Genomic DNA, 24405 nt, shown 5'->3' on the forward strand with positions numbered 1-24405 from the left:
TCGTTCGACAATGGTCTTTATGCAACCAGCATATATGGCACCTCCTTTGTATCCAATTCCTTTGTGTCGTCTGGTATATGAGAAGCGCCCTATGTGCCGGAATAGGGAGGAACAGCACTTCAAAAGGCTCAGTATCGAAATCCCTGAGACGTGATCTTGCCAGCGAAAGGCGTGAAATGCGGCAGGAAGACTGAGCAAATCCCGACTCAGCACAACAAACGTGGAGATGAGGCGAGGCATGCCGTTACCGGTATTGGCCCTCAAATAGTGCCACTCCGCTCCTCTTTCTCCTAATCCGGCGCTTTTGATCTGCTTCCGGCGTTGTTGAACCCCTTGCATCTTTTGTCTCGAGATTTTGACCAACTTCTTTGTGCTCTTGTGTCCAACGCGGCGGCGTCTTGCTCTGCAAGCGGGATTGTTCTTGAATCTGCTGTACTCTGATAGCTGTCCCTTGGACTGTAGTGTGGTAAGCGGCTTGGAAAGCAGTTACACATGTATGAATATATATAAAGCAACCACATCGTAGTCGTTCTCAAGGATGTGTTTGTGCAAGATGTCGTTGAGAGTCTTGGCGGATCGACAAGGCTGCAAGCCCCTTTTCCCGTGGCGGATCCAGCATGAAGAATCGGCCCCCATCTCATTCGTAGCGCTCGAGGCTGGAGGCTTGTAGTTATCCGACGTGAGCTCATCCCTTTCTTCGTCCCCAACACTGAGCCCACGAACGTCTGAACAAAATAAGAATCACACTGTCGCATGGCGCTTGAGTCGTTTGAAGGCCTCAATAGACCATGATATTCATCGTGGCGTCATTTGACCATGTCCCAAGCCCATACACGTTGAAGCCGTCAACACGGACAGCGGTACTTTCACCCCTCCCATTGTCCTTTGCTGGCAATATGGCCTGGATATGGCGGGCCACAAAGAGGAGATCAAGCTTCGCTGACAATGCCAGCGGAATGAATGATGATCTTACCGTCCGCCCAAGTCCAGGATATAAACCATACTAAGAAAGGATACATATAGTGCAAACTACATAGTAAGTACGAATCAATGATCGATGAATTTCTCCCTTCTAATTTCCTTGGCCTCCTAATCGCGCTTCGGACAACTAGCGCTGACCGCTAGCCTAGAAGCATACTGCCAACCTGCTCCGCGGTAGGACAAAGAAAGAGGAAGCAAACAAAGAAAATCGGCAGCTGCGAAGAGCCAGGATCTCAACCGTCCCATGTACCAGACCTAACGGGAGTCTGTAATGAGATTCTGAGCACTGGAAAATATAGCATATGCACTCTATCTATTCTGCTTCGAGAACACAGAGGAGACTCTTGCGGCTTCATCACATTGACCCAGAGGCCGTTAACCTCCGCCCCAGTTACTCCCGAAGTCGCGTTCAGCTTGAACACGCAACCTTTGCAAATCAGCACGCATTGTATTTTCTTCACCGCTGCAAACAGCAGAAAATCAGTAAGATTGGCGCGTGTCTTCGTCTTCGTCTTTGCTAGGACCTGCTTGTTCTGTCCGGAAACGGCGAGGGATCGGAAACGGATATATGCATGCTTGCACCGACGGTTCAGGATCCAAAGACAAAGAAACGGAATCCGGCCATCCTCCTTTGCCGGGATGTATTGCCTAGGGCCAAGAAGGACATCTATCGAGATCCCCTAGAACGATTGCCGTAGGCCCCTAGAGGAGGCCGCCCCAGCTGGCTTAAGAGCAGTCTAGTGAAAATACTTCATTGTGGATGGAAATTAGATCGCAGCGTATTTTAGTATTCAAGTAACCTCTTCTCTCTTGCGGGAAGCTGCAAAAACATAACAAAAGCGACAACAACAAACTACAACAACCCTTCTTGTAGAAAAACCGTTTCCATCTCTGCCTCGACGTCCACTGCTATCATCCTTTTCTGATTTGACCAAGTTTCAAGAAACCCTGACATAGCATAATCCATCTCGATCAACTAGCGTCATACATATCTAAATCTTCAGAGCTGCAATCTCCAGCGTCATCACCAGCGGGGACCCCATCATTGTTGAACCGATCCATGAGATCAACGGCCTCCCGTGCAGTCAATGGGACCGGGAAAGTGGGCGATCCTGGAACGGCCGTTGGGCCCCTTGGAACTGCTGGGGATTCGTTGTATTGGGCTGGCCGAAAGCTTGACCGGCCCTCGTCCAGAACTTCTCCTCGATGCACATAGCTTCCTGCTCCACGAGCCATTGCTCCTCGTACGTGTTAAATGGCCCACCGGTTGAATCCCGTATGGTAATGCCGGTGATTTGCCTAGACTTGTCGTTCCTCAAGCGATTCAACTGCGCAATATGTTCTTTGATGTGCCAATCAAACTCGACCTCTGGCTTATTATTAGGAAGTCTGCTCCAGCAGAAAGGCATGTTTTGGCCTCCCCGGACCTTGCATGTTCCTCCGAACCAAATCATGTGGTATTTGCCCTTTCTAATATATTCGATATGTAATTTTGTCGCATCTGGACAGTGGACGACTGCTGGACTGCGATTAGGATTCATCGAATAACCTCGACGAGGGCCTGCTGACCCGCGAATACCAGTCATAAAGTCGTGATCCGGAACTCTCTTTCCGTCTTGGTCTTCATCATCGGAGGCGCTTTCCTCGTCGTCAATCTCATCACTTTGATTCGCTGTTCTACTTTGTCCCAAGACCTCCGGTTCTTCTTCAGACTCTGATTCGTCTTCGGAATCTGATTCATCTTCGGGCCCGCGCTGGGATCTGTGCTGGGGTTCGTTTTCAGACAGCATGACAGGCTCCACTTCCGACTCCGCCTCATCCGCCGTTGTCTTCCGTCGTTTTCTCGACCTGGATGAGGAGCTCGTCAGCACTTTCTGGAATTCGTCGGGTTTACCCCCTGAGATGACTGTTTCTGGGTTGCTGGTGTCTGGGCTGCTGTTTGTATTGCCGCCGTCTCCATTCCCAGTAGCTTTGCGCTTCTTAGACAATACAAACCCATCAAATTAGTTACTGTCGTGGTCAAAAATATCGAACTGGCCGTTTCGAGCTTGGGAGGACGGTTGACATTGCCTTCCCGGAGCCCCTTATCCTCTTTCTCTCCTTCACATTGGCGAGGGAAGGAAACCTTTATGCCCACTTTCCGCATCCAGGCATCAATAACATCTGCGACATCCCACTTGTGTTTTTTGTTTTGTTTTTTTTTTCAAAAGTTTTCGCGCAGAGTACACGCTGTTAGTGGACGAGATTTCCAAAAACTTGCAAGTCTTTCATCCATGGCTGATTGGCTAACAGGAGGCGGACGCAAGGTTGCAGACAATACCGCATCGTCCACTGCCAACGGATGTTCTTAGCCCTTTATTTGGAACCGTCTCAACCAGTCCCAGAGATTGCTCCAATGCTGCTCCGCTGCTGGACAAATACGCAGGTACGGGGACGGCCACAGCACTCAGATGTTTTACGTAACTCACAGGGTTTGTGTACGGAGAGCTGAGAATCAAATGCTCGGAAGCGGAGAAGATATGCAGTGTGGATTGGTATTGTCATTAGGAAGTGACAATCTGTACTCTTGTCGTCGTCTTCCCTTTTCTTGCAATCTCTAGAGTAATATGCCTGCTGCACGTCAGGAATTATTCTGGGTGCGCGCCTTTGCTCCCTACTTCTGACGCTGCTGGAGACACCGCCTCTCTGGACCTGATCACTCTACGCCTCGTGCCATCATACCCAACTTTTCTCATCCACTCTTCCGCACTTTTGACCCTGTCAGGCAAGATACGATCCAACAAATCATAGTCACGCTGAATAACCCCTTTGTTGTCTGCGCTGTTTTGGTACAGGTTCCACCAGTTGGTGAAGTTCTCACCAAACGTCATCAGGAGAGCGTTTTCGTCTTTGACAGAGGTAATTCCGACTTTAGTGTCCACACCTTTTGGCAAATGCTTGAAATGTTTCTCAACGTTCTCTTTGGCAGGCTGATCGATGTATTTGGCCTTCTTGCCGGTGGCAGCCGTAAAGGCTTTGGCGAGGTCTGGACCCGAAACATGAGCAACGGCAATGTCTAGGATCATGCCATTTGACTCGTCTTGATTTGCGTAGATCCATGCGGCGTAGCGACCGAAGTCGCCCAGATGGACGAAGGGGATGGCCCCTTGGCCAACTGGGAGCTTGAACCTGTATACATCGTCGCTGCCCCTTTCTGGGAGAAGAAGCTCCCAAAGCATTTCAATATAGGGTCCTGAGTTCTGCAATTGTTAGTCAGCCTTAGCAATGGCTTAAAGACAAGGAGTACTTACGATGACGGACCAGGCCATTGGACTAGTCGGCTGAGAACGCATCCATTCTGGCTCAGAAGTTAGTAAGGACGTGCTCGAAATTGAGTCACGGTTGCTTCGTACCTGTAACTCTTGCCTTCCCTTCATAGTGCCCAACGTAGAATTTTGGATCGTAGCCAGTTTTTCTTCCGTTGTAATCGAGCCCGCTCCAGATGAGATGTTTCACGCCAGCCCTGGCAGACAACTCAAAAAGTCTGATTCCCCAGTATGTCTCAGCTTGCTCTCCAAGCGCGAAACCGTCGGTGTTGATGAAAGCGTAGTCAGATCGTTGAGCAGCCTCATAAAATTTGCCAATGTCATAACCGAAAGATGCATTGGATTCGATGAGTTCGACATTTGGAAGGTGGGCAATTTCCTGGGCGGCGGACGAAGAAGTGCTACGTGTCAGGGCGAGGATATTGTATTCATTTGTGGAAGAGAGGGTCTTGATGATGGCACTGCCCTGAGCGCCGGTGCCTCCAATAAACACGATTGTCTTCATTTTCAAGTCAAGCAGAATGAAGCGGTGTCAAAAGATGTAAATGAACAAGTCCGTAAATGCTTTTCGGATAGCGAATTGAGATATCACCGGGGAGTACTTAGTCTTAAATAAATGGAATCGTCTGTCGACCGGCGCCGTGGTTGTTCCGGAGCTCGTCTATGAAGTTGGCCCTTCGTAGATCATTAATTGTTTTCGTACCAAAAAAATCATGTTGGAGTAAACGGACACAAAAGCGTGGCGCATAGATAGATGAGTTTACCCAAGCTATCGAGATGTCGAACCAATGATTTTCAGATTTTCGAAAGCCCGGTGTCCATCATCGGGAACCAAATAACGATTTGGGTAGACAGTAATTCAGTCGACCAATGACTGAATTTAACCTCACGATGCCACTGCCAGTAATCTCGATGAGCTTGGAAATATGTATCCCAAGCGTCAAATTTGCCTTCGTGTATGGGCGTTGTTGCGGCCGGAGCAGTTAAGTAATCAAGACGAGTGGCATGACCTAATGGCCCACAAGAATAATCATGTCGTACTTTCGTACTTCGCCGGGGCTTACTGAGTAAAGTCCTGTGGTATCGGGGACCATCTCTTTCGTGCAACAAGCTTTGAGATTCGAAGCGTAAGCGAACCTCTTTAGCTCGAATACCAGGATGTGGTTTCACTCGGTTTCTGTAATTCAGCCAAACCTGGTAACATAGGAGAGCAAATCAAAGTGTAGGATGTGACCGGGCTCCCAAAAGGCGTTCAAACTCCGTCTTGGATTTCTGGAACTGCTGCGAAAAGAGGAAATAAGTCGTACCGGATGGAGGATGGGCGCGAGGGATATAAGAGGCTCAGATTTGGGAAGGGGCTGACTCATCCGTATCAGGTGACTTCGCGTGTTCGGTCGGCGCGTCTCGGTTCGCGCATCGTGTTTGCGGGGCAGCTGCGACAATGCTATTTGTTGTCTGTGTGGCGGACGAACCATCCCATCCTGTAACTCCTCCTTCGTATATATCTACACCCGGCTGTAACAAAAGATGTCCTGAACGCAAGGCAGGACCTACCCGTGACTTAAACAACAAGCCATGCTGCAGACAAAGCAACCGCCCTGGGAAGATTTGATGGAAGTGTTGGATGGAAACAGTAAGATGCACAACCCCATAAATGACAAGCATTCTCCCAAATCCCTCCTTCTATTGCGCTGGTCAGTCTTTTCCCTGGGTAATTTTCCGCGTAAAGATCCTTCATCACTTGACTCTGTCATTGACGGACACCATGCTGATCAAAAGTGATGGGAAAGCCCTCCAGCGCCCAGTTTTGTCGCCGGATGGCAAAACGCTGGCGGTCATCTCGCCAGATGAACGAATACACCTCGTCGACCTCAGTGAGGCCGCCAAAGGACGGAGATTCATCAATGGCATCAAGATCCCTAAGAGCGCCCGCTCTTTCCTGCGAACTTGCACCATCCTCCGCTGGTCGCCAGAGACCATGATTAGCCCTGGGGACGACGCTGCAGAGGCTCAATCCGCGACCACGTCAGAGTGTGACTTTGGACAATCCTGGCTGCTTCTATCAGACGGCAAACGCCTTGTCGCACTGAGCACTGATATCAAAACACCCGGGATGATGTCGGCGGGCGACGACGAGACAGGCGCTAAGTCCAACATACTTGCTGATTATGGCCTAGGGGGCCAACTGGGCAAGCTCAGCCTCGTCGAGTTCGTCTTCAACCACAGACACGCATTAGTCATGTTCGAGTTTGGCTCTGTTGCAGCTGTACTCTCCTTGACCAAGCCTCAACGAAACGATATTCCTCACATCAAGTTTTCGGATCCGAGAAGTCTGGCAAAATCACCAGATTCTAGGTATTTTGCCTTGCTCCGTCGTGACAAAGCACAGGACAGAGTAACCGTGTTTGAGCTGGGAGACAACAACCAGATGACGTACACGTCCTTTGAATGCAACACCTTAGATGCCCAGGATCTGACGTGGTGCCCGACCGGACAGCCCCTTCTGGCAGTGATTGACTCACCAACATATGGTGTAAAGGTGTCCTTCATGACTGCACAAGGCCAGACGCTAAGGCAATTGGAAATTAATTCATCGGCATTCAATTGGGATCTTAACCTTGCCCTCTCCCCTCAGGTGGAGGGTATAGGTCTTACCTACTGGAGGTGGGTCAGGGCAAATCGGCACAACAACAATCTTACACTCCAAACACTCGCCAATGGACAGAAGCAGGTGCTTGTCCGGTACCAGTCCTCCAACAGTATCGGAACTCGCACGCGAATGAAACTTATTCATCCAGACTTGATTGAAGGGTCAAAGACGTTTTTATGGCTGGAGTCTAGCACCGACATGTCCTCAGCGTTCTTGCGACAGACTGGCACTTTCGAGGTTGCACACACGCCGTCTAGCACCGACTTGATTTCACAACCCCGCTCTACGTCTCATTCTCAGCTCCCGTCACAAGAGCTCGATCAAGTCGACCTGATCGAGGTCGACTCAACACATACACTGCTCGCCACGTGTCTGGGCTCCTCCCCTCGAACATTATTCATCTGGAATCTACAGAATACATCGCATCCGCATACTGTCCTCATCTTCACACATTCCATCCGCCAGGTTCACTTCCATCCTTCCCTTCCCCATGTCCTCATCGTCATCACAAGCTCCAAACTCCCTAGGTTGTATGCTTGGTACCATCAGACCCTTCCTCCAGCATCCGGCCTGGTCCCGATTGATACAGTGTCGACAAACTTTTGTGGTTGTTGGCTGCCTGATTGTATTGCCGACAATGGCAGCACTGACAGGTGTCCCTTTCTCTTTGCCTCGAGTACTGCATTTGAAGCTGGGTACTTGTCTGGCGACGAAGGACAGGTAGTTTTCAAAAGCATTTTGCGTCCGCCACCATTATCTGGGGACGTGAGCTTGGGTCCGGAAGGCGACGAGTCAACAACTGAGATCATAGAGACGCCGAGTCGACCCAGCAGGCAGAAACCAGTCGAGGGCGAGAACGTGGCCGCGAAGAAGAAGGCACATTTTGATGTTCCGCCAAATCCAAGGACAGATTGGGCAGATGACCCGTTGCATGCGCAGGCTGGGTACGCCTACGCTTGGTGAAAGCATCTTGACTGCCTTATACGCCTCTTGGTTCTAAACAGCAATGGCAATATTTGCACCATTGTGCACTCGCTCTGCGAGGCACATCCAATGACCGCCCGTCGCGATCAAAATAACGAAATCGACCCTTGCGGGTGCATGGGGTAACACATACGCAAGATGAACAAAGCGAGATAGACCATGCGACAAAAGGAAACCAAAGCAGCCGGCATGCGAGGTGTTCAAGGGGAGGGAAAGACAGTATGAGATTCAACCGTCTCCTGTACGATGAAATGATCAATGATCAAGGTTGCAGGAAGAAAAGCTCCGAAAGGACGGAACAGGAGCAGCGCTGAAGGACGAAATTCTCACGCCTTTCTTTGCCGATGCCAGAGCACGCGCTCCAGACTCTATTATGTACAACAACTAAACGAGCAGCTCGGATCACAGAACGACCTCGAGTCCTCTCCACGGTTCTTCCATTCCACTCCGTTCTAGTCGGTGATGAGCTCAACCGAAGAAAACAGAGAGAGAAAAGAACTGAAGAGGAGGTCGATCAGTGAATTTCTCGCGTATGGATTTGGGCGTTATTACTTCCCCTAGTGGCCCCGTTCAATCTGTCGTTTATCTCCTCGTATGTGCCTGCGTAGGATGTAGTAAGTATCCTAGCCTAGCCTACCCTCGTCCAAAATTTTGTCCAGCATCTGTCTCATCTAAAATACTCGAGTCATGCAATGCTACGCCTTGCGTGTTCTGTGTGTTCTCTTCTATTCTGTTCTATTCTGTTTACTGTCCAGTCTTTGTTCGCCCGAACAAAGCAAAGCAAAGCAAGCGGCTTTGACTTCCATGAAGTCTGGTTGCCATGTTTTCCCCCCTCGTTCTTTCCCAGGTGCGCAACACGTCCATGCTCCGTAATGCTCCGCAGACAAGACGATCGTGAGCAGCCAGCCGGCCCCGTGGATAGAGGCCGGGGGTGTAGCGGACTGGGAAATAAGGAGAGGGGTCGGAGAATAGTAGACGGAGGAAAGCAGAGGGATGGAAAGGGGTAGAGAGAGACAAAGAGAGAGGAGAGGAGAGATAGAGAGGTGTAAGGCGGATATCCAACGTGCCTCCCTTGCTCCTCATCCCTCAATCATCGACATCCTCGCACCGATATCCTCTCTCTCTCTCTCACTCCACATCGCGATCTGAGGTGCTCCAACCTCCCAAACCTCACGAACCTTCCTCGATCTGCCCCGCCCACTCAGCGGGGAGATCGAGTCCAGGCGCGGTCAACAAGCTGCCGGCCTTGCCGCCCTCGTCGAGATTTTGGCCACACTGGACCTTCCAGTTCTTGGGGACGAAGCCGTCCGCGACGCGCTTGAAGGCCTCGAACGTGCACAGCGACTCGTCGCCCTTGTAGTTGTTCTCTGGCTTCGCGCAGGCGGGGATCTTCATCACTCGGTCGTTGTACCGGATCCGCACGTAGTAGCCGTCCAACCGGCGCTTTTGGGCCTCGGAGAGTTCCGAGTGCGGAGTCCGCGCTATCAAATCCTTGGGCGGGATGGAAGGGGATATGCTGGAGGAGCGCGAGACGGAGGGCGTGGAGAGCGGACTTGACGACGAGGTCGCGGAGGAGGCTGATGAGGCGTCTCTCGAGCCGGTGAAGGTTGAATCGCTAGTCGAGAATGGAGATCGCAGACCCAGAAAGGAGGTGAAGAACCCCGGTTTCGCGGCGGCCTGCTCACCTTGTCGTGACTGATTCTTGGGCTCCGGACTTGCCGGCGTCGTCGGCGTCAGGAAATCTGCATCAGACGTTTGTCCCTTTGCTGCATCCCCATGGTCGTGTTTCTCCCTAAACAGCTCAAAGGCGATGTGGCTCGTATAAGGCGGCCACTTCTCTCCGCCAAACGCACCCAGACTTGTCAACACGCCTGCCAGCGTGGTATCATGGCAACCGCTCAACGCAAACCGTATCCCCGTCTCCCCACCTCGACCCATGCCTAGTCGTCCATTCTCCCCTCCGATCTCGTTTATGGAGAGGCCCGCCCCCTCAATCTTCGAGGTCATCCGCTCGACGATGTCGCCAATTAGACTCCCTATGCCTAACATGCGATACTCGCGGTTCTCGTTATACCCTGAAAACCACTCCTCCACGCCGATTCGATCGATGATTTCGCGGGCGCGGGCGTCATAGAACTCCCTGGGGAGACGGGTTTCAGGACCGTGAGCGAGGGTTGCGTTGATGGTGTCCATTATCCCCGAGAGACGCGGGTGTGAATCCACGGCAATCTTCTTGTCACTATTCTCAGGCATCCACTTCCCTATCAGCTTCGTCAGATACTTCATGTCGTCCGAGTCGTTCCATTTGTCCGCCGTGCGCTGGGCGAATGCTCTGCTCAACTGCGCAAACCGTCGGCAATTCCCGTCGTTGGGAAAGAGGGTTTCGTCCGCGGGCGTGCGTGTGACGATGGTCGGCGCTGGGAATGCGGCCGTGCGGGATGTCAGGGGATACATGCCCCAGAACGTCTGTTGTACGGATTCCAATGCGCGGGGCAGAGGGGTGGAGCGGAGGTAGATCAGGTCGGCATTGGCGATGAGGGAGGGCATGAAGCGGAGTTGGTCGACGTAGAGGGTGCGCAGGCGCGTGCCTAGGGTGTAGGTCGTTTGCCGGCCTGGGTCGGTGAGTTCGCCCAGTTGACTGGATCATGGCAACAGAAAGAATCAGTATGGAGATCGACTTTACGAGTGGCGGAGGTGGTAAATCGATCAGGATGTCCGTACCAGACCCCATCAACCTCTCCCTTGGGTCCAGCCGCAATGACTGGCCCATCGTCTTCGCCAAACCTCTCGAGTCTCCTCCTCCATTGTAGAGAGTTCCACTCTGATATGTCTTGCGGGGTCATGGCGACGGAGCGCAGTCGCTGCGCCGCATTACAATAGGGCCAGTATGCTGGCAAGCCTGCCTTTTCTCCCAGAGGTCAGCAACATGCCACTGCCACCGCTTACAGTTGCTCCAGCAAAAGCCATGGATCGGTGCGAAGAAACTCACATTTCCAAATCGGGCTGAGACGGGAGCGCGTTCCCCATGGCGCAGGAGGACTTGGACAAGCCGCAATTCCAGGTCTTTGGGGTAGAGTTTGTCGAGCTCTTCCTGGGTATATGGTGGGCGGAACTGGATCGAGGTCATTTTGGAGGGACTAGGGACTAGGGACTAGCCTAGGTGGAGAGGATATTATGATATTATCATCGGGACGAAAGAAAGGATATCATCTGGGATGAAAGTGTGTTTAGGGTACCCATGTACGGATAAAAGTTGTTACAGCCCGATGACGGATTCTATGCTATGCTACTGGGTAGTTCCTCTTCCTAGTTAAGACTCACTTTCCTAATATTGCCTTCTACTAGTAGGTACCCAGTACCCAGTACAGTATTACCTGGTCCTCCTCGGTCCTGCAATTCTTGCGCCCTTCGGCTAAACATCGGATCCCGGCACCCAGCCCGGCAAAAAGGCTTTACCGGACGCTGTCTTCTGCTGGGCTCTGTCCCACAAGGACCTTCCAGTACCTCGAACATTCGACTTTTTAACCTTCCTACATGATTAAGCAAGCAAAATCTCAATCTGGCAGACCTACGGTAGACAAGGAGGATAATGCGTCTCCCTTGTCTATCCGAATTCGCCTTCACGTCCAGACCGAAACAGGCCATATAGCAACTCATCATTTTCGTTGGCGCCCACGTCATCGACATATACAGACCAATCGATGTTTTCTGCGCAGATTTCGTTATAGAGATCTCGATATTGCTCGTCAGCCAGCCCATCGAGCCAGTTCTCGGCCAGGCTTGGGAGATTCTGGTCCCGTTGAGTGGTGTGCCCCATCTGATCTGTGGTTCCGTTGTCGACGTTGTGGGGTCCCTGCTTCTGCATAGTGGCCAAGACATTCAGATCGATTCCTGCACGCTCAAACATGCCCTTGATGATGGTGATGGGTTTCCGCAGACCAAAATTTGCCCCGTTTTGGAGCTCCTTGAGGGCATTCCAAAAGAAGACAACAATCTCCAAGCATTCCGAAGAGCTCAGATTAATCACCGAATGTTGAGGGATGATGGTGGCCGCGGAGAAGACGGCATAAGAAAAAAGATAGGTGGCGCGGCGCAAGGTGAACACCTCGCGATATATCTTGGCCAGTTTGTAAATCCGCAGCGCTGCAGAGACGCATCTGCCCCGGTAAAGTGCCTCGTCGACACTAAGCGCCTCCAGATGTCCCTCCCGTAAGAAGGGGCGATGTAGCAAGATATGAAGGAGGCTGAAAGTTGTACTGCGCTGGGCATCAGCCGGGTTATCGCCGTCTCCTCATTCACAGAGAATACTTACTGCAAGTTGAATCGAATCGGTGGCGGAACTGGTTCATCACCGGGTTCGTATCGCAGGGTGGTGGGTAGTGTTTCCTCCCATGAACTCAGTTGTTGTTGGACCAACTGTACCTCAGCTCTCGCGTCTTCGATAGACAACTCACCGACCTTGGGCGTATAGAAGCGCTCTATAATCTCTGAAGCTATTGTAGCGAGCCCAATGAGCGCAGTCCTGGTTGATTGAGCTCGTGATGGTTGCGGCAAGAAGTCGGGAACTCTCTCCGCACTTAACGGATCAACATATGGTTTCCAGAGTTCCAGCTCCTCGTAAGTATCCAAAAGCTCCAGCGATGGCTCAAGACCTTTGATCATGTTGAGGCCCGGAGGTCGGCCGAAGTAAAGGGACTGAAACCTATCTAGGAGATAAGCTCCCCAAATGTACCTGCGTTGGATCTCGAGATCGACAGAAGTCGGCAGAATCTGAGGCTTGCCAGGCACCAGGCTGGATATTGGCAGCTTGTTTGGGTCAATGTGAAGCCCCATGTCGACAATCATGCGATATGCGATGCCGGCGAATAGCCAGCCAATTGTCTGCTTTCCGTTGGACACGCAAGCAGAACCCATAAACGTCAGGGCAGCAATATTGGTAGTTGTAGAGGTCTGGATTTCGGTGGCCAACAGTGATTGGAAGCGACGGAAAAACCGAGCTCCATATGATTCCACGCAGGACGCACTGTCATTCATGTTCGGTCGACTGCTTTGCAGCGACGCCGAATAAAAAAGGGCGTTTAGCAGGAGCTTGTTGCAGTGAGGGCCGTGGGTAGCCAGGCTGTGCATAATCGCCGGTCGGTAAGTGCCCATAAAGCCAAGATGATGATGATTCCAGTGCAGCTCGAGCAAATGATGTGCGACTTCCCAATCAAGCCCGTCAAAGTCGATCTTCCTTTCTACCATGTAGGTATATTCCTTCTGAAACTCCAACGCAGAGAATGCAAATAGCTCTTGCCGTATCTGATCAAGGCTTAAAGGTTGAGTCCCGGTCGCCGATGCAGGACTGTCTCCGATTGTACTGGAAAAGCTCGGCCCCGATCGTGCTGACGTTGGCACATGAAAGGCAGAGGCAGGGCCGTGAATGGACATGCCTGTCTCGCTCTGTACCAGAGAGTGGACTCGGATCCCATCAACCCGTGTCTCTTCATGAGGCGACTCCTCTGGGACCACGAAATTGCCCTGTTGGCCAGGCATGCAGGCCGTTGCTGGGGAATTGTTTCGCTCCTGAGGTGAACAGACTGTACGTTGAATATTCTCTGGCGAGCGCGGATGTGCGTTTGCATCTTCAAGATCCTTGCCTGTCAGTCGTGCTATTGTTTGCTCCAAACTAGCAATCTTTTCGCCCATCGATTGAAAATTCTCTCTGCTGACTCGGGAAGTCTTGCGGCCATCGGCTTCGTACAGACATGGAAGCTCCAATGGACGACAGGTGGAACAGCTTGGATGTTCGCCGTCACATTTTATCTAGAAATGGGACGACTGTCAGCCGTCATTGATGGGCCAAGATCATATTTGCGCAAGAAAAATAAATATTTTCTTCCTCACCTTGCGTTTGCGACAACGGCGACAAGCCCTGTTCTTACGAATTTGAGTATTCAGGCCGGTCATTTAGCGGGAGAAAGCTCGAGCATCCAACTCCAAACCGAGTGAGACAGGTTTGAGAATCTGGTATACAATACGGGCTTCCCACCCAAGTCGAGTCGGGTAGTTACACACCAACAATTGACTGTCCACGATCTCTACTCTTGCCTTCCTGGGCGGGCTACATCCGAACCTGGCCTAAAGACTGTACGTTGGTGACTGATCAGTGGAGGATCTCAACGACGGGAAACGCCAATAGCGAGGTATAGTACTTCTGCTTACTATTATAACTTACAGACCTTCTCGGTCCCCGCACAAGACAGTGCCACGACTTTCCAGCCGGGGGGGGCGGGGTTCCTGAAGTCTAACTCAATTTATCAGAACAGAGAGAACGAGCCCTCGGAAATACGAGGTTCCAAGTCGGCAGCTGGACTACGACCGCGGCGTGAACGAGTTGCTTTGAGAGCTCGATTTGCTTAGGCAAACGAGGCCTGACTGGTTAGATAGGCGTACGGCACCACATCAGGGAAGTCATGAGGGTCATTGCCACAGCGAGCCGCACAGGCTTGTCTTTCATTCGACACACTTTTCCAGCCCATCACCAGCTTCATGAACAAACCCCAAAACCCTCGGCTGACAGTCCGGTCGTCCGGCACCGAACTATTCGTGCGTACCTGGACAATAGATGTGATAAAGAACAATAGGCCAGCGAATCAACTTTTGGCGAGGGCCACGCATTTCAAGAACGGCTCGTCTCATGCTCTCCTCCTCGGACATCACATCTCCGAGCGGCCCATGTCCTCCGCAATGCTTGTAATTCAAAGATGTCAAAACATTGGCGCGAACAAACTTGTCAACCATTAAAGTCCAATGCAGGGAATGTGTCTTGCTTCCTTGACCAATATCGAAATCGTCACTCTCACTATCTCACTCAACAATTGCAAATTCCACAGGCAAGAGACACTTTGTCCATTGAATCGATGCCTGCTACACTATGATCGCCCAGCAGAATGAAATTCTCTCAGACAGTGGGACGTTTCCCATTGGGGAACACCGACCCATTCGCGTCGTGTGCATTGGGGCAGGATACTCTGGTCTGATGATGGCAATCATCGCCGAGCAGAAGATGAAGAACCATAACGTATCTTTCCAAGTTTACGAAATGAACCAAGATCTCGGAGGCACTTGGCTCGTTAACAGGTGGGAGTGTCCTTCTCGTGCTCGGTCATATACTTACCCAATGGGCGGCTCAGATATCCTGGATGTCAGTGTGATATCCCGGCGCATAATTACGCTTTCAGTTTCGCTCCAAATCCGGCTTGGCCAAACTATTACGCCACCTCAGAACAAATCCATGCATACATGAAGGATGTAGCAGCAGAATTTGGATGTGAAAAGTATTTCGCGTATGGTCACAAAGTCACTAGTGCCATTTGGAGTGACCAATTATGCAAATGGAATCTCACAGTTGAAGCGAATGGACAAGAATTCCAGGACTCGTGCGACGTGGTGATCAATGCCGGGGGGGTCTTGAAGTGAGAAAAGCGCCTTAAACATCCTGAGGAAGCAATGGCTGACAAGTTTCAGTAACTGGAGATGGCCCTCTATCTCTGGCATTGAAAGGTTTCGAGGAAAACTGCTTCATTCGGCAGACTGGGACACAACTTATGATTGGTCTGGAAAGAATGTGGCGGTGATTGGGATTGGATCATCAGGAATCCAGATCTTACCGAAAGTCGCAAAGAGTGTGTCTGCTCCCCAACGTGTGAGGACTCGTTCAGATGCTGACTACAAGGGGCCCAGCGGCTAAACACGTGGATTTTTTTGTCCGGTCGCCAACATGGATATCTCCTGCTCCCGGTATTAACGAGCCTACGCCAGAGGATCCCGACGTTGACGATGAGTATAACTACGCCCCACACGAACTCGACCGGTTTAAGACTGACCCTGAATACTTGCGCCGGCATCGAGTGTTCCTGGCAGATAAACGGATTCAAAATTTCAAACGGTCAGCGGCAGACTCCAATGTCCAGGATGAGACGGATCAGTTGTTCCGAAGCACTATGCTCGCGCGACTAGGCGATTCGCCAAAGGGCAAAGAAATCGCATCATGGCTTCTTCCAAAGTTCCCCGTGGGCTGTCGACGTCTCACACCTGGCCCTGGTTTCCTGGAGGCCTTGATACAGGATAACGTGGAAAGCTGGTGGGATAGCATCGACGAAATCACAGATACGGGTATTAAACTCAAAGACGGCACCCACCGAGACTTGGACGCGATTTTCTGTGCTACCGGCTTTGATACGACGTTTCGGCCACGATTTCCGTTGATTGGGAGGAATGCAGTGAATTTGGCTGAGCGCTGGGCTTCTGAGGAACCGGAGGCATATTTCAGTATCGCTGTTCCAGATATGCCCAATTACTTCAGTAAGTGTCTTTCAGTTCCTCCCGGCAGCTCTCAAAATCTGAACCGGAACTGTTAAGCACGCCATGCGCAGTGTTGCCGCACAGACCAGCACTAACAATGGCTCAGTGTTCATAGGCCCAAACAGTCCAATCTCGAATGGCTCGCTCGTACAAGCAATTCAAATGACCGGAATTTACATCTACAAGTGTATCACCAAGCTGCAAACCCAAGGCATCAAGTCCATGACCGTGTCGACGCAAGCGACCAAGGAATTCAACATCTATTCCCAGAACTGGTTATCAAAGACAGTATGGGTGGCGCCATGCCGAAGTTGGTACAAGCGAGGTACGACTGACGGGCGGGTTGTTGCGGTTTACGCAGGCAGCTGCTTCCACTTTGCAGAAGCCTTGAGATATCCCCGATGGGAAGATTACGACTTCGAATATGTGACCGATGCAAAACTAGGATTGAACCGCTTCGCCTGGCTGGGCAATGGTTTCAGCAGGAGGGAGATGTTGGGAACCAGTATCGGTGATACTCAGACATTGGACTTTGAGGAATACTGGAAGCTGATGATCTTGCCCGAAATCTACAATTGACAACGGTACATAGAGCTTGAGTATAACACTAAGCTTTACGGAAGGGTTTAACTCTATAGACTAGTCAGTTAATAGCTGTCTCAAGATTGCTACCTTGTCACACTGCGGGTCAATACCACTACATAGCCGCAATTTCTATCAGAGTCAATCGATCCTAGGCACTTCGACAGCCGTCCTACCCTGCTTCCCCTGCACTCCAAGCCTTTCAGCAATTGCTACCACCACTGCGCGGACTCCTTGAACTTCTTCCCTGGTCGCTCCATTGAATTGCATCCCCATCATATGGTTGCGTGCTTGCTCTTGACAATCAATGCTCAGCAGAGCTGCCACAATGGACTGCCCCGTTTCCACCTGGTTCAGGATCCCCGGGAAGGAAAAAATATGGCCATAGAACAATGCTGCAAGAAATACCGTATCTGTCAGCCTAGCCACAGTATCCGACATCACTGTGGTAGTCGAGACGTAACCTTCTAGGAAGGTAAATTGAAATAAGAGGGGTGGAGTACTCACTGCTGACTATCCACGAGTACTCCGCCGAACCCTTCGCGGTGAGTGATACATCATAACCAGGAATCTTGGTATAGATACTGTCTATCATTTCTTGACCGCGTTGAATGGCAGTCTCTCGTGATTCATCGGCCCTGGATGGAAAGGAAACAGAATCAACAAGGGGGCCACGACCGTCGTCGTCATGCTGAAGCGACAAGTGGAGCACATCATTTTACGATAGAATTACCTGTAGCATTTTGATTCCTGCAGATATTCCGGTGTGGCAGTGAGGAGCTGTCTAAGAGACGTGCCCGTCTAGCCAAAGAGAAGTTGTCAGCAGGTGGATTCTCGAACTGGCGCAATTCTCCCGTGCAACTTCCCACAGGGCCTGAGTTGATTTTGCGGACAAGTGAAGAGCAAAAACCCATACCTTCGCTGCACCCCATATCCCACAGACCTTGGTGAGAGCTTCGCGTATTTTGCGAGTCTCAGTCATTTGGTCCTTGTCCGCAACATGCGTGTCGAGAACAATTTTATACAATTCCGGTATCAATTCTGCATAGTTCATTCCCCCAAATGCGATGATGGCGGTTATATACCATTTTAGTCGAGGCCTTTCCCCGCAGCCAATGTTGTGGATGTCAATCAGATGTTGCAAAAAGTCCTTGTCCAAAATTTGGGACATGTTTGAAGTCGATACGAAGAATGCTCCTATCACGAAACCCAAGAGGTCAGTGGGTATGAACTAATGAAGGCTTTTCAAGAGAGGACGCATCCTTGTAATGTAAGCTCGTATGGCATTGGACCTCCCATATTTCGCTTGCTTCGCCCCTGGCTCGGACGGAGGTCTGATGTCCGACGGGCGCGACCTGAGTGCCCAGCCGCAAGAAAGACTTTAGATTCAGCTCCTATCTGTCTAGGGACGCAAGCCACTTCTCAAATCTCTTCCAGCCTCCCTTTGCGAGAAAGTATTCAAGGATTGGGAGAAACTACTGTCGACTTCAGGCATTATGACTGTTGCAATCTGCGTATATCGCCAGCTCGATTCGCGAGAAAAGGGTGAAAAGGTAAGTTGCGGGGAGTTAGAAGGCTAGTACTTTGTCTTCCAGTATGGCCAAGTAATGATCAAAGGCTGACTTTGCTGGCAGTTGAGAGACCTCCTACGTGATGTCGCTAAGGCCACACTATCTGACGAACCTGACAATAAAGCCTATTGTTGGCTTCGCAAAGGCCAATCCAATACCCTTCCAGGAGAGTGGATCTGTGGATTTGAGTTGTAAGAGCGGCTTCCCAACCGTTGGGGGAGGGCCCAAAAGAGCTGACGAGAATTTTAGCTATGAGAATGAAGCTGCACTGGTTGAAACTCACCGCAGCGGCGCAGAATATCAGAGGATGCGCAAAGTGGTTGCGGAAGAGGAACTGCTGGGCAAGACATATCCTCAGATAATCTTTCTCAAACCAGCAGCTCCCTCCGGTTTTATCAACAGGGGATCGACAGCAACAGTTCTTGACGAAAGCGACCAGTCGTTGGTCCTGATATCGCAATACAAATATAGAGCGGAGTCAATGCAACCTTTCCTCGCAGAGATCGAACATATGACCCAGGCTTGCCGTACAGAGCCGAAAGTCCTGGCTTATTACCCCATGCTCAGGAAGGACGGTGAGAGCTCGGTCCTGACGATCTTCGAACGGTATGCCTCAGAAAACGCCCACCGCAAGATCAAAGAGGCATTAGATCCTCTTCTGTAAGTCGCACTCCTGAATAATGTTTCTGGAAATCGGCACTTCACTGACCATGTCTAGCGCAAGATTGGCTGCTTTGAGCGATGAGATTGTTGTCACTACATGGGGACACGGCTTTGGACACTTGAAAAGCATTAGCAGCAACCTTGAGCTCTAGATAGAGGATAGAGCGGAGGGATTAGCCATTATGAAAGAGAGCTTCTGCATCCCTCAAGATCACGGCACGAAGTATGGGGAGATAGAGTATACATTTTAGACCAGGGCAAGGCATTCATTTGTTTTGCGTGGATTCTTCTATGTACCATTGTTGTAGCAGAGAAGACCAAACAAGAAAATCAAACTCAACAAACTTATTGGGCTTTGCCATGTAAATGGTTTCCCACCGTGAGCTCGTCCAAAGAAAGGCTCGTGCTGATTATGTCCGCGGCCAGAATGTAAAGAGGACTGTTACTGGCAAGTCTACCCACCCACCCCAAGTAACCGGGCAAAAGGGCCGCGGAGCCCTCAGATGGCCACGCCATTCCGGTTCTATTGCTTCTGAGCGAATTTCAAAACCCCGTCTTAAGGAAGCTTCGGTAGAGAAGGCCGCCTGACTTCAACCGGCGATCAGACCTCCGCTAATCCGCCTCAAAACTTGCCTCGATCATACATAAATGAGATCTTGCGAATGAAGGACACCTACACTCGCCACGAGGAAAGGCAAAACAAGAATTGGTTCTGACCACCGGCTGTATAGTACGGAACTCTTCCTTAGATTCACACTGCCCAAAATGTCTTCGGTCGAGGCAACAAAGCCACATTTCAGCTGGCGAAATTTTCTCGTGTGTTTTCTGGTCTCAATCGGTGTCATTGGTTTCGGATATCCCTCAGCAATGATTGCCCCCATGCTTGCCAAAACCTCATTCCTCGAATTCACTGGCCTCGGAGACGAAAAGGGCATACACAAGAGCAAAACGTCGCTCGTAGGAGCTCTCGGAGGAATCTTTCAGGTATGGAAAACATTCCTCCGACACTGCGATTGCTCCAAGGAGATAATCCTGACATTCCTAGGCTGGTGCCGTCTTCGGCGTGATATTGAGCACACAAATCACAGACCGTTATGGAAGAAAGGCGGCCATGTTATACTGCATCTTTTGGTCCATCGTTGGCGGTATCGGCATCACGGCCGCTCCGAACCTAGCCACGATCCTTGTGTTTCGCTTCTTCTCGGGGATGGGTAGCTGGGGATTTCTGACCGTGGGTAAGATCTATTCAATGGCTCTTTTGAAACTGCGACATCTTGCATGACTGATGCCTTACAGCTCCCACATACACGGCCGAGCTCTCGATCCCTGCTTACCGAGGACTGACCGCTGGTATGTGTGGCGTGATGCTGGGGTTGGGCTACGCGACTGCCTCATATTTCGGCCTGGCCTTTCGTTATACAGACAATCGAACCGCGCAGTGGCGCGGCCCAGCCGGCCTGAGTCTCGTCTGGCCGATGATTTCCTTGATTACTCTACCTTTCATTCCCGAGTCGCCACGATTCCTTTTGATGAAGGACAGAGTTGATGAAGCATGGAGGACAGTCTCTCAACTTCATTCCCCCGAAGACGGCTCAGATCAGACGTACGCTCGAGAAGAGTTTTACCAGATGAAGATGCAAGCACAACATGATCAGAAACAAGACGGAAGCTGGAGAGCCCTATTCTCCAAAGCGTACAGAAAACGCGTGATCATAGGCTGTGGGCTTTCATTTCTAGGTCAGAGCACAGCTGTTCTCGTTATCCAGAACTATGTAAGTCTCTTACGCAATGTTGAGAACGACTTGATGGATGTTTATTGATCTGTAGGCCCCCATTTTCTATGCGGCGCTGGGCTTCAATTCGAAGCAGCAGATGATCATCCAGTCCGGAAGGGATTCTAGTAAGTTCAAACTCGAATCGTCCGAGAGACTCAATATTCACAGCCTTGTCAGTTGCATTTGTAGGCAATCTGGTGGGTGCGTTTCTGTTGGACCGCCTAGGACGGCGACTGATGTTGCTTATTGGACTGGCTGGTTGTGTTGTCTGTGTCGCCATCAACTCGGCAATGGTCGCAGAGTACAGCGGAACCGATAATGCCGCGGGTTTGGGAGTCGGCATTGCAGCCCTCTTCGTTTACTTGTGCTTCTATGCTAGCTGCTACGACGCACCCCTCCTTGTGGTTCTTGGAGAGATATTCCCCAACCACGTTCGAGCAAAAGGGGTCGCGCTGTCAATTGCCACTGTTGCCGCCAGCGATATCCTCTACCTACAGGTAGCTCCATATGCGTTTGCGGCCGTTGGGTGGAAGTTCTTTCTGGTAAGTACTGAAAACATGGTTTTCCCCAATGGTCCCTGGCCTAACGATCCCCAGCTCTTCATCTGTGTCTCGGCAGTTGGCTGGATCTGGTTGTACTTTCAATTTCCCGAAACCAAAGGGGTGCCTTTGGAAGAGATGGCAGACCTCTTCGGAGACAAAAAGGAGGTCGTGGTGCATCGTGCTGACATTCATCTCGACAAATTCACGCCAAATCTCTCGACTCCGAAACAAGACAGTCCGGATGGTACCTGCCCCAGCGAGCTCGAGAAAGGAGAAACTTCAAACTTTCATGTTGAATGTGTTAGCTCGCTCAAGGATCATTGAATTGGTGTCTTGTCGTTCAAGTCATCATACGGTGGATATAGTGACTTGAAGAACTGCGCAGGGAGCAAGATTGACCAGTTGTCCTTTTCACAAAATCTCGGGGGATCAGCGCTACAGTAGATAGACGCAAACCAAAAGGCTCAATCCTCGGGGCACATGCTTCCGGAAACCCTAATATACCAAATATCTCTTCAGTCAAGTAATGGAAAGGAGAGAGCTGTGAAATATCCACGGGTCGGTTCAATGGCTGCATCTGGCGTTCTGTGTCAGGCGTATCTTATTTTCGAGCCCATGACTCGAGGGCGATTTATTTCAGACGGACCATGGAATGCCGGTTTCATTTGAGCGCTTACATGTAGCATCCGAATGGCTCAATTTGCGACCCTACAAGATTGCCATGATGTTGGGTGGCGACGCTACGACACCCGTATATACCAGCGGAGAAGAAGCCAGAAAAAAGGACCATCGACCCAGCCTTTCACACTCCTTTGACAGACCTCGCAAATCAAACAGCTCTCCAATCGTCGTCCCCCAGCCCGAAAGGAGGATTGGATGTAACATACCGAACTCTGGATCCGCGCTGGCTGTTTAGTACACCGCTTTGGTTAGCATCTGCCTTCGGTTGTTCGTCAGGACGCAGAATGGGTTCAGCTTCAACGTACGAACACATTCGAATGCAGGACTATCTGCCGCGACGGCGGCAAACTGTTGCTCCCACAACCACCTCACCACCTCACGAGATTGCTCCAGCCCGGGAAAAGCGTGACTTGAACAGTAGCTCTCTCTAGTACTCTTGTCCAGCGTGGAATATGCATCAACGAATCCTGGATCAAGCAATCAGTTATTGGCCCACAATTCGATAATAGACGTCTTTTTGCTCCGACGAGCCAGCACCATTGCCATACGAACCGGTCCGAAGCATAAAAATATCGCCCCTGTGGAGCTCGATGTTGGATTCTTTTATGATTTCTTTGATTTCACTCAACCTGATCGCATGAGTCTTCAACGGATCATAGTGGATACCCTTTTGCCGAGCCCAAGCGTAGTAATCGATCAAGACGCCTCTCCCGGCAATTCCTGAGGCCGACCACGCTTCCATGCCATTGACCCCACTGTTGGGATCATCGTGTATATCGCTTTGGGTTACACTGTAGATTGCTTCAGTCTCTCTGAACTCGAGCAGAGATCCACCACGTCATTGCACTCACTTGTTGTAGAACTTGGCCTCATCTTGGTAGGCAAAGTGGCGAAAGCTGTCCCACTGGCTACTCCCTTGTGTGTTGAATGTAATCTGCACCCAGGTTCAGCAGCTGATACGGTTGAACGTCAAGGCCTGGCACAGACAACGTCATCATTTATCACCCGCGGTGCCTTGTTAATAATATGGCGCTCAAAACCTCGGCGGCCAAGCAGCGGGGGGTCGACAAAATCAAGAGGCAAGCTGTCAAGGTTGCGCGGTAAGCAGGTAGATGCTCATCGAAGGTCGTCCTAGTCTGTGAGGCTTACTTCAATCCGACTCGGGTGCCAGTCTGAATTTCCTGCTTTGCGGTTTTTAGAACCACACTGTCCGAAAGGTAGTTGAGAGCCCCCAACTGAGGATTCTCCCAAATTCCCCATGCTGAGTACCGCGGACTATTGTTTTCGATTTCCTCAAAGGTTGGAAAGGATTTCGGGATCGACATTTTGTGTCGTATTGGGGCAACCTCTACGTAGGAGAATGAAACAGATTTGGGGGTCGATTGAAGAGACAAAGTTGTCTGCGCTGCAAGAGAGAGCATGCCCCGGCCAGCTCCATTGTTGGTTGCTGGTGAATAGAGCCACTGGGGCCTGAGCGGACATGACATCTCCGTCGGAGGTTGCAACCTTTCTACACCCGTATTTCGCCTCTAGAACCCCGAGTAAGTGGTTGTTCCACGATTTAAAAACGAATTTCGTTTGGTGAAAACTTGATGAGTCGTCTGCGGGGTAACGAGCAGAGTGTTCTTCAGCGTTCTTGCAATGGGTTGCGACAGCATCATTCTGTGTGTTGAAGTCAAATCTGCCGTCGACTCGAAGCACCTTCAACGATGGGGACAAAATCTTCAGCAGGCTATTCCAACTTGCACCTCTGTGTTCAGACTGCACGCCAGCGACAAGCATGACTCCTCTAAACCGTATAGAGACCAGTATTTAATCAATCTGGAGAACCCGGAAGCACTTACACAAGCCACGATCGAACACCTTAGATCCGAGTCATCGACGCTGTTTTCTTCGTCGGACTGGAACATTTATCACGAAATCGCCCGACGTTCAAGGCCTGGGTTAGACGGCAACGAATATCCACCAACGGGCACTGAATACGTGCAAGTTGGCATGGATCCTACCCTCGCTAGCACCCAAGACTATCTCGACTGGTTTGACCAGGAACACCAAGGCATGCTCGCTGAAGTTCCCGGCTGGCGTGGCACTCGGAGGTATAGGTTGGTTTCAAGCCACGGGAGCGGGAGAGAACATGCAGCCCTCTTCCTCTCGGCCAGCGAATACGACGTTGAGAACGGGTTGGGAGGTCCTATCTGGCAGCGCTCCATCGACACTCCGTGGACAGGGAGAGTGAGAGAAAATCTGGCCCGGCCATATCACCGGCGCACTTGGAAGTTCGTGCCGCTATAGAAAGCCATTGAGTGCAATGCGTGAATACACGTT

The 24405-nt window shown here is 50.9% G+C and overlaps 11 protein-coding genes across 11 annotated transcripts; 5 read left to right on the forward strand and 6 right to left on the reverse strand.

Moving 5' to 3' along the window:
• Window positions 1–2066: 2066 nt before the first annotated feature.
• A1O5_13116 (uncharacterized protein) lies at window positions 2067–2771 on the reverse strand (the record flags this gene model as incomplete). Its single annotated transcript, XM_007753683.1, has 1 exon — window positions 2067–2771. One exon carries the CDS (start codon window positions 2769–2771, stop codon window positions 2067–2069), a length of 705 nt encoding a protein of 234 aa, XP_007751873.1.
• Window positions 2772–3608: 837 nt separating this feature from the next.
• Window positions 3609–4791, reverse strand: A1O5_13117 (uncharacterized protein; the record flags this gene model as incomplete). The annotated part of the gene is made up of 3 exons (XM_007753684.1): window positions 3609–4220; window positions 4272–4318; window positions 4374–4791. 3 exons carry the CDS (start codon window positions 4789–4791, stop codon window positions 3609–3611), a joined length of 1077 nt encoding a protein of 358 aa, XP_007751874.1.
• A 1260-nt stretch (window positions 4792–6051) lies between these two features.
• A1O5_13118 (uncharacterized protein) lies at window positions 6052–7899 on the forward strand (the record flags this gene model as incomplete). Its single annotated transcript, XM_007753685.1, has 1 exon — window positions 6052–7899. The coding sequence occupies one exon, from the start codon at window positions 6052–6054 to the stop codon at window positions 7897–7899; it is 1848 nt and encodes a 615-aa protein (XP_007751875.1).
• Window positions 7900–9090: 1191 nt separating this feature from the next.
• Window positions 9091–11047, reverse strand: A1O5_13119 (acid phosphatase; the record flags this gene model as incomplete). The annotated part of the gene is made up of 3 exons (XM_007753686.1): window positions 9091–10558; window positions 10642–10823; window positions 10910–11047. The coding sequence occupies 3 exons, from the start codon at window positions 11045–11047 to the stop codon at window positions 9091–9093; spliced, it is 1788 nt and encodes a 595-aa protein (XP_007751876.1).
• Window positions 11048–11524: 477 nt separating this feature from the next.
• Window positions 11525–13455, reverse strand: A1O5_13120 (uncharacterized protein; the record flags this gene model as incomplete). The annotated part of the gene is made up of 2 exons (XM_007753687.1): window positions 11525–12176; window positions 12233–13455. The coding sequence occupies 2 exons, from the start codon at window positions 13453–13455 to the stop codon at window positions 11525–11527; spliced, it is 1875 nt and encodes a 624-aa protein (XP_007751877.1).
• Window positions 13456–14836: 1381 nt separating this feature from the next.
• Window positions 14837–16845, forward strand: A1O5_13121 (uncharacterized protein; the record flags this gene model as incomplete). Its single annotated transcript, XM_007753688.1, has 5 exons — window positions 14837–15042; window positions 15096–15377; window positions 15430–15587; window positions 15646–16266; window positions 16373–16845. 5 exons carry the CDS (start codon window positions 14837–14839, stop codon window positions 16843–16845), a joined length of 1740 nt encoding a protein of 579 aa, XP_007751878.1.
• A 732-nt stretch (window positions 16846–17577) lies between these two features.
• Window positions 17578–18019, reverse strand: A1O5_13122 (uncharacterized protein; the record flags this gene model as incomplete). Its single annotated transcript, XM_007753689.1, has 2 exons — window positions 17578–17649; window positions 17765–18019. 2 exons carry the CDS (start codon window positions 18017–18019, stop codon window positions 17578–17580), a joined length of 327 nt encoding a protein of 108 aa, XP_007751879.1.
• Window positions 18020–18501: 482 nt separating this feature from the next.
• A1O5_13123 (uncharacterized protein) lies at window positions 18502–19234 on the forward strand (the record flags this gene model as incomplete). The annotated part of the gene is made up of 2 exons (XM_007753690.1): window positions 18502–19079; window positions 19138–19234. The coding sequence occupies 2 exons, from the start codon at window positions 18502–18504 to the stop codon at window positions 19232–19234; spliced, it is 675 nt and encodes a 224-aa protein (XP_007751880.1).
• Window positions 19235–19847: 613 nt separating this feature from the next.
• Window positions 19848–21723, forward strand: A1O5_13124 (uncharacterized protein; the record flags this gene model as incomplete). The annotated part of the gene is made up of 6 exons (XM_007753691.1): window positions 19848–20066; window positions 20128–20317; window positions 20379–20854; window positions 20910–20982; window positions 21035–21399; window positions 21454–21723. 6 exons carry the CDS (start codon window positions 19848–19850, stop codon window positions 21721–21723), a joined length of 1593 nt encoding a protein of 530 aa, XP_007751881.1.
• A 384-nt stretch (window positions 21724–22107) lies between these two features.
• A1O5_13125 (uncharacterized protein) lies at window positions 22108–23405 on the reverse strand (the record flags this gene model as incomplete). The annotated part of the gene is made up of 6 exons (XM_007753692.1): window positions 22108–22307; window positions 22392–22547; window positions 22633–22871; window positions 22932–23014; window positions 23068–23164; window positions 23230–23405. 6 exons carry the CDS (start codon window positions 23403–23405, stop codon window positions 22108–22110), a joined length of 951 nt encoding a protein of 316 aa, XP_007751882.1.
• Window positions 23406–23721: 316 nt separating this feature from the next.
• On the forward strand, window positions 23722–24372 carry A1O5_13126 (uncharacterized protein; the record flags this gene model as incomplete). Its single annotated transcript, XM_007753693.1, has 1 exon — window positions 23722–24372. The coding sequence occupies one exon, from the start codon at window positions 23722–23724 to the stop codon at window positions 24370–24372; it is 651 nt and encodes a 216-aa protein (XP_007751883.1).
• Window positions 24373–24405: the final 33 nt, after the last annotated feature.

This window comes from Cladophialophora psammophila (genome assembly GCF_000585535.1).
Source record: "Cladophialophora psammophila CBS 110553 chromosome Unknown aczJe-supercont1.42, whole genome shotgun sequence".
In the NCBI taxonomy this organism is placed as follows: domain Eukaryota; kingdom Fungi; phylum Ascomycota; class Eurotiomycetes; order Chaetothyriales; family Herpotrichiellaceae; genus Cladophialophora; species Cladophialophora psammophila.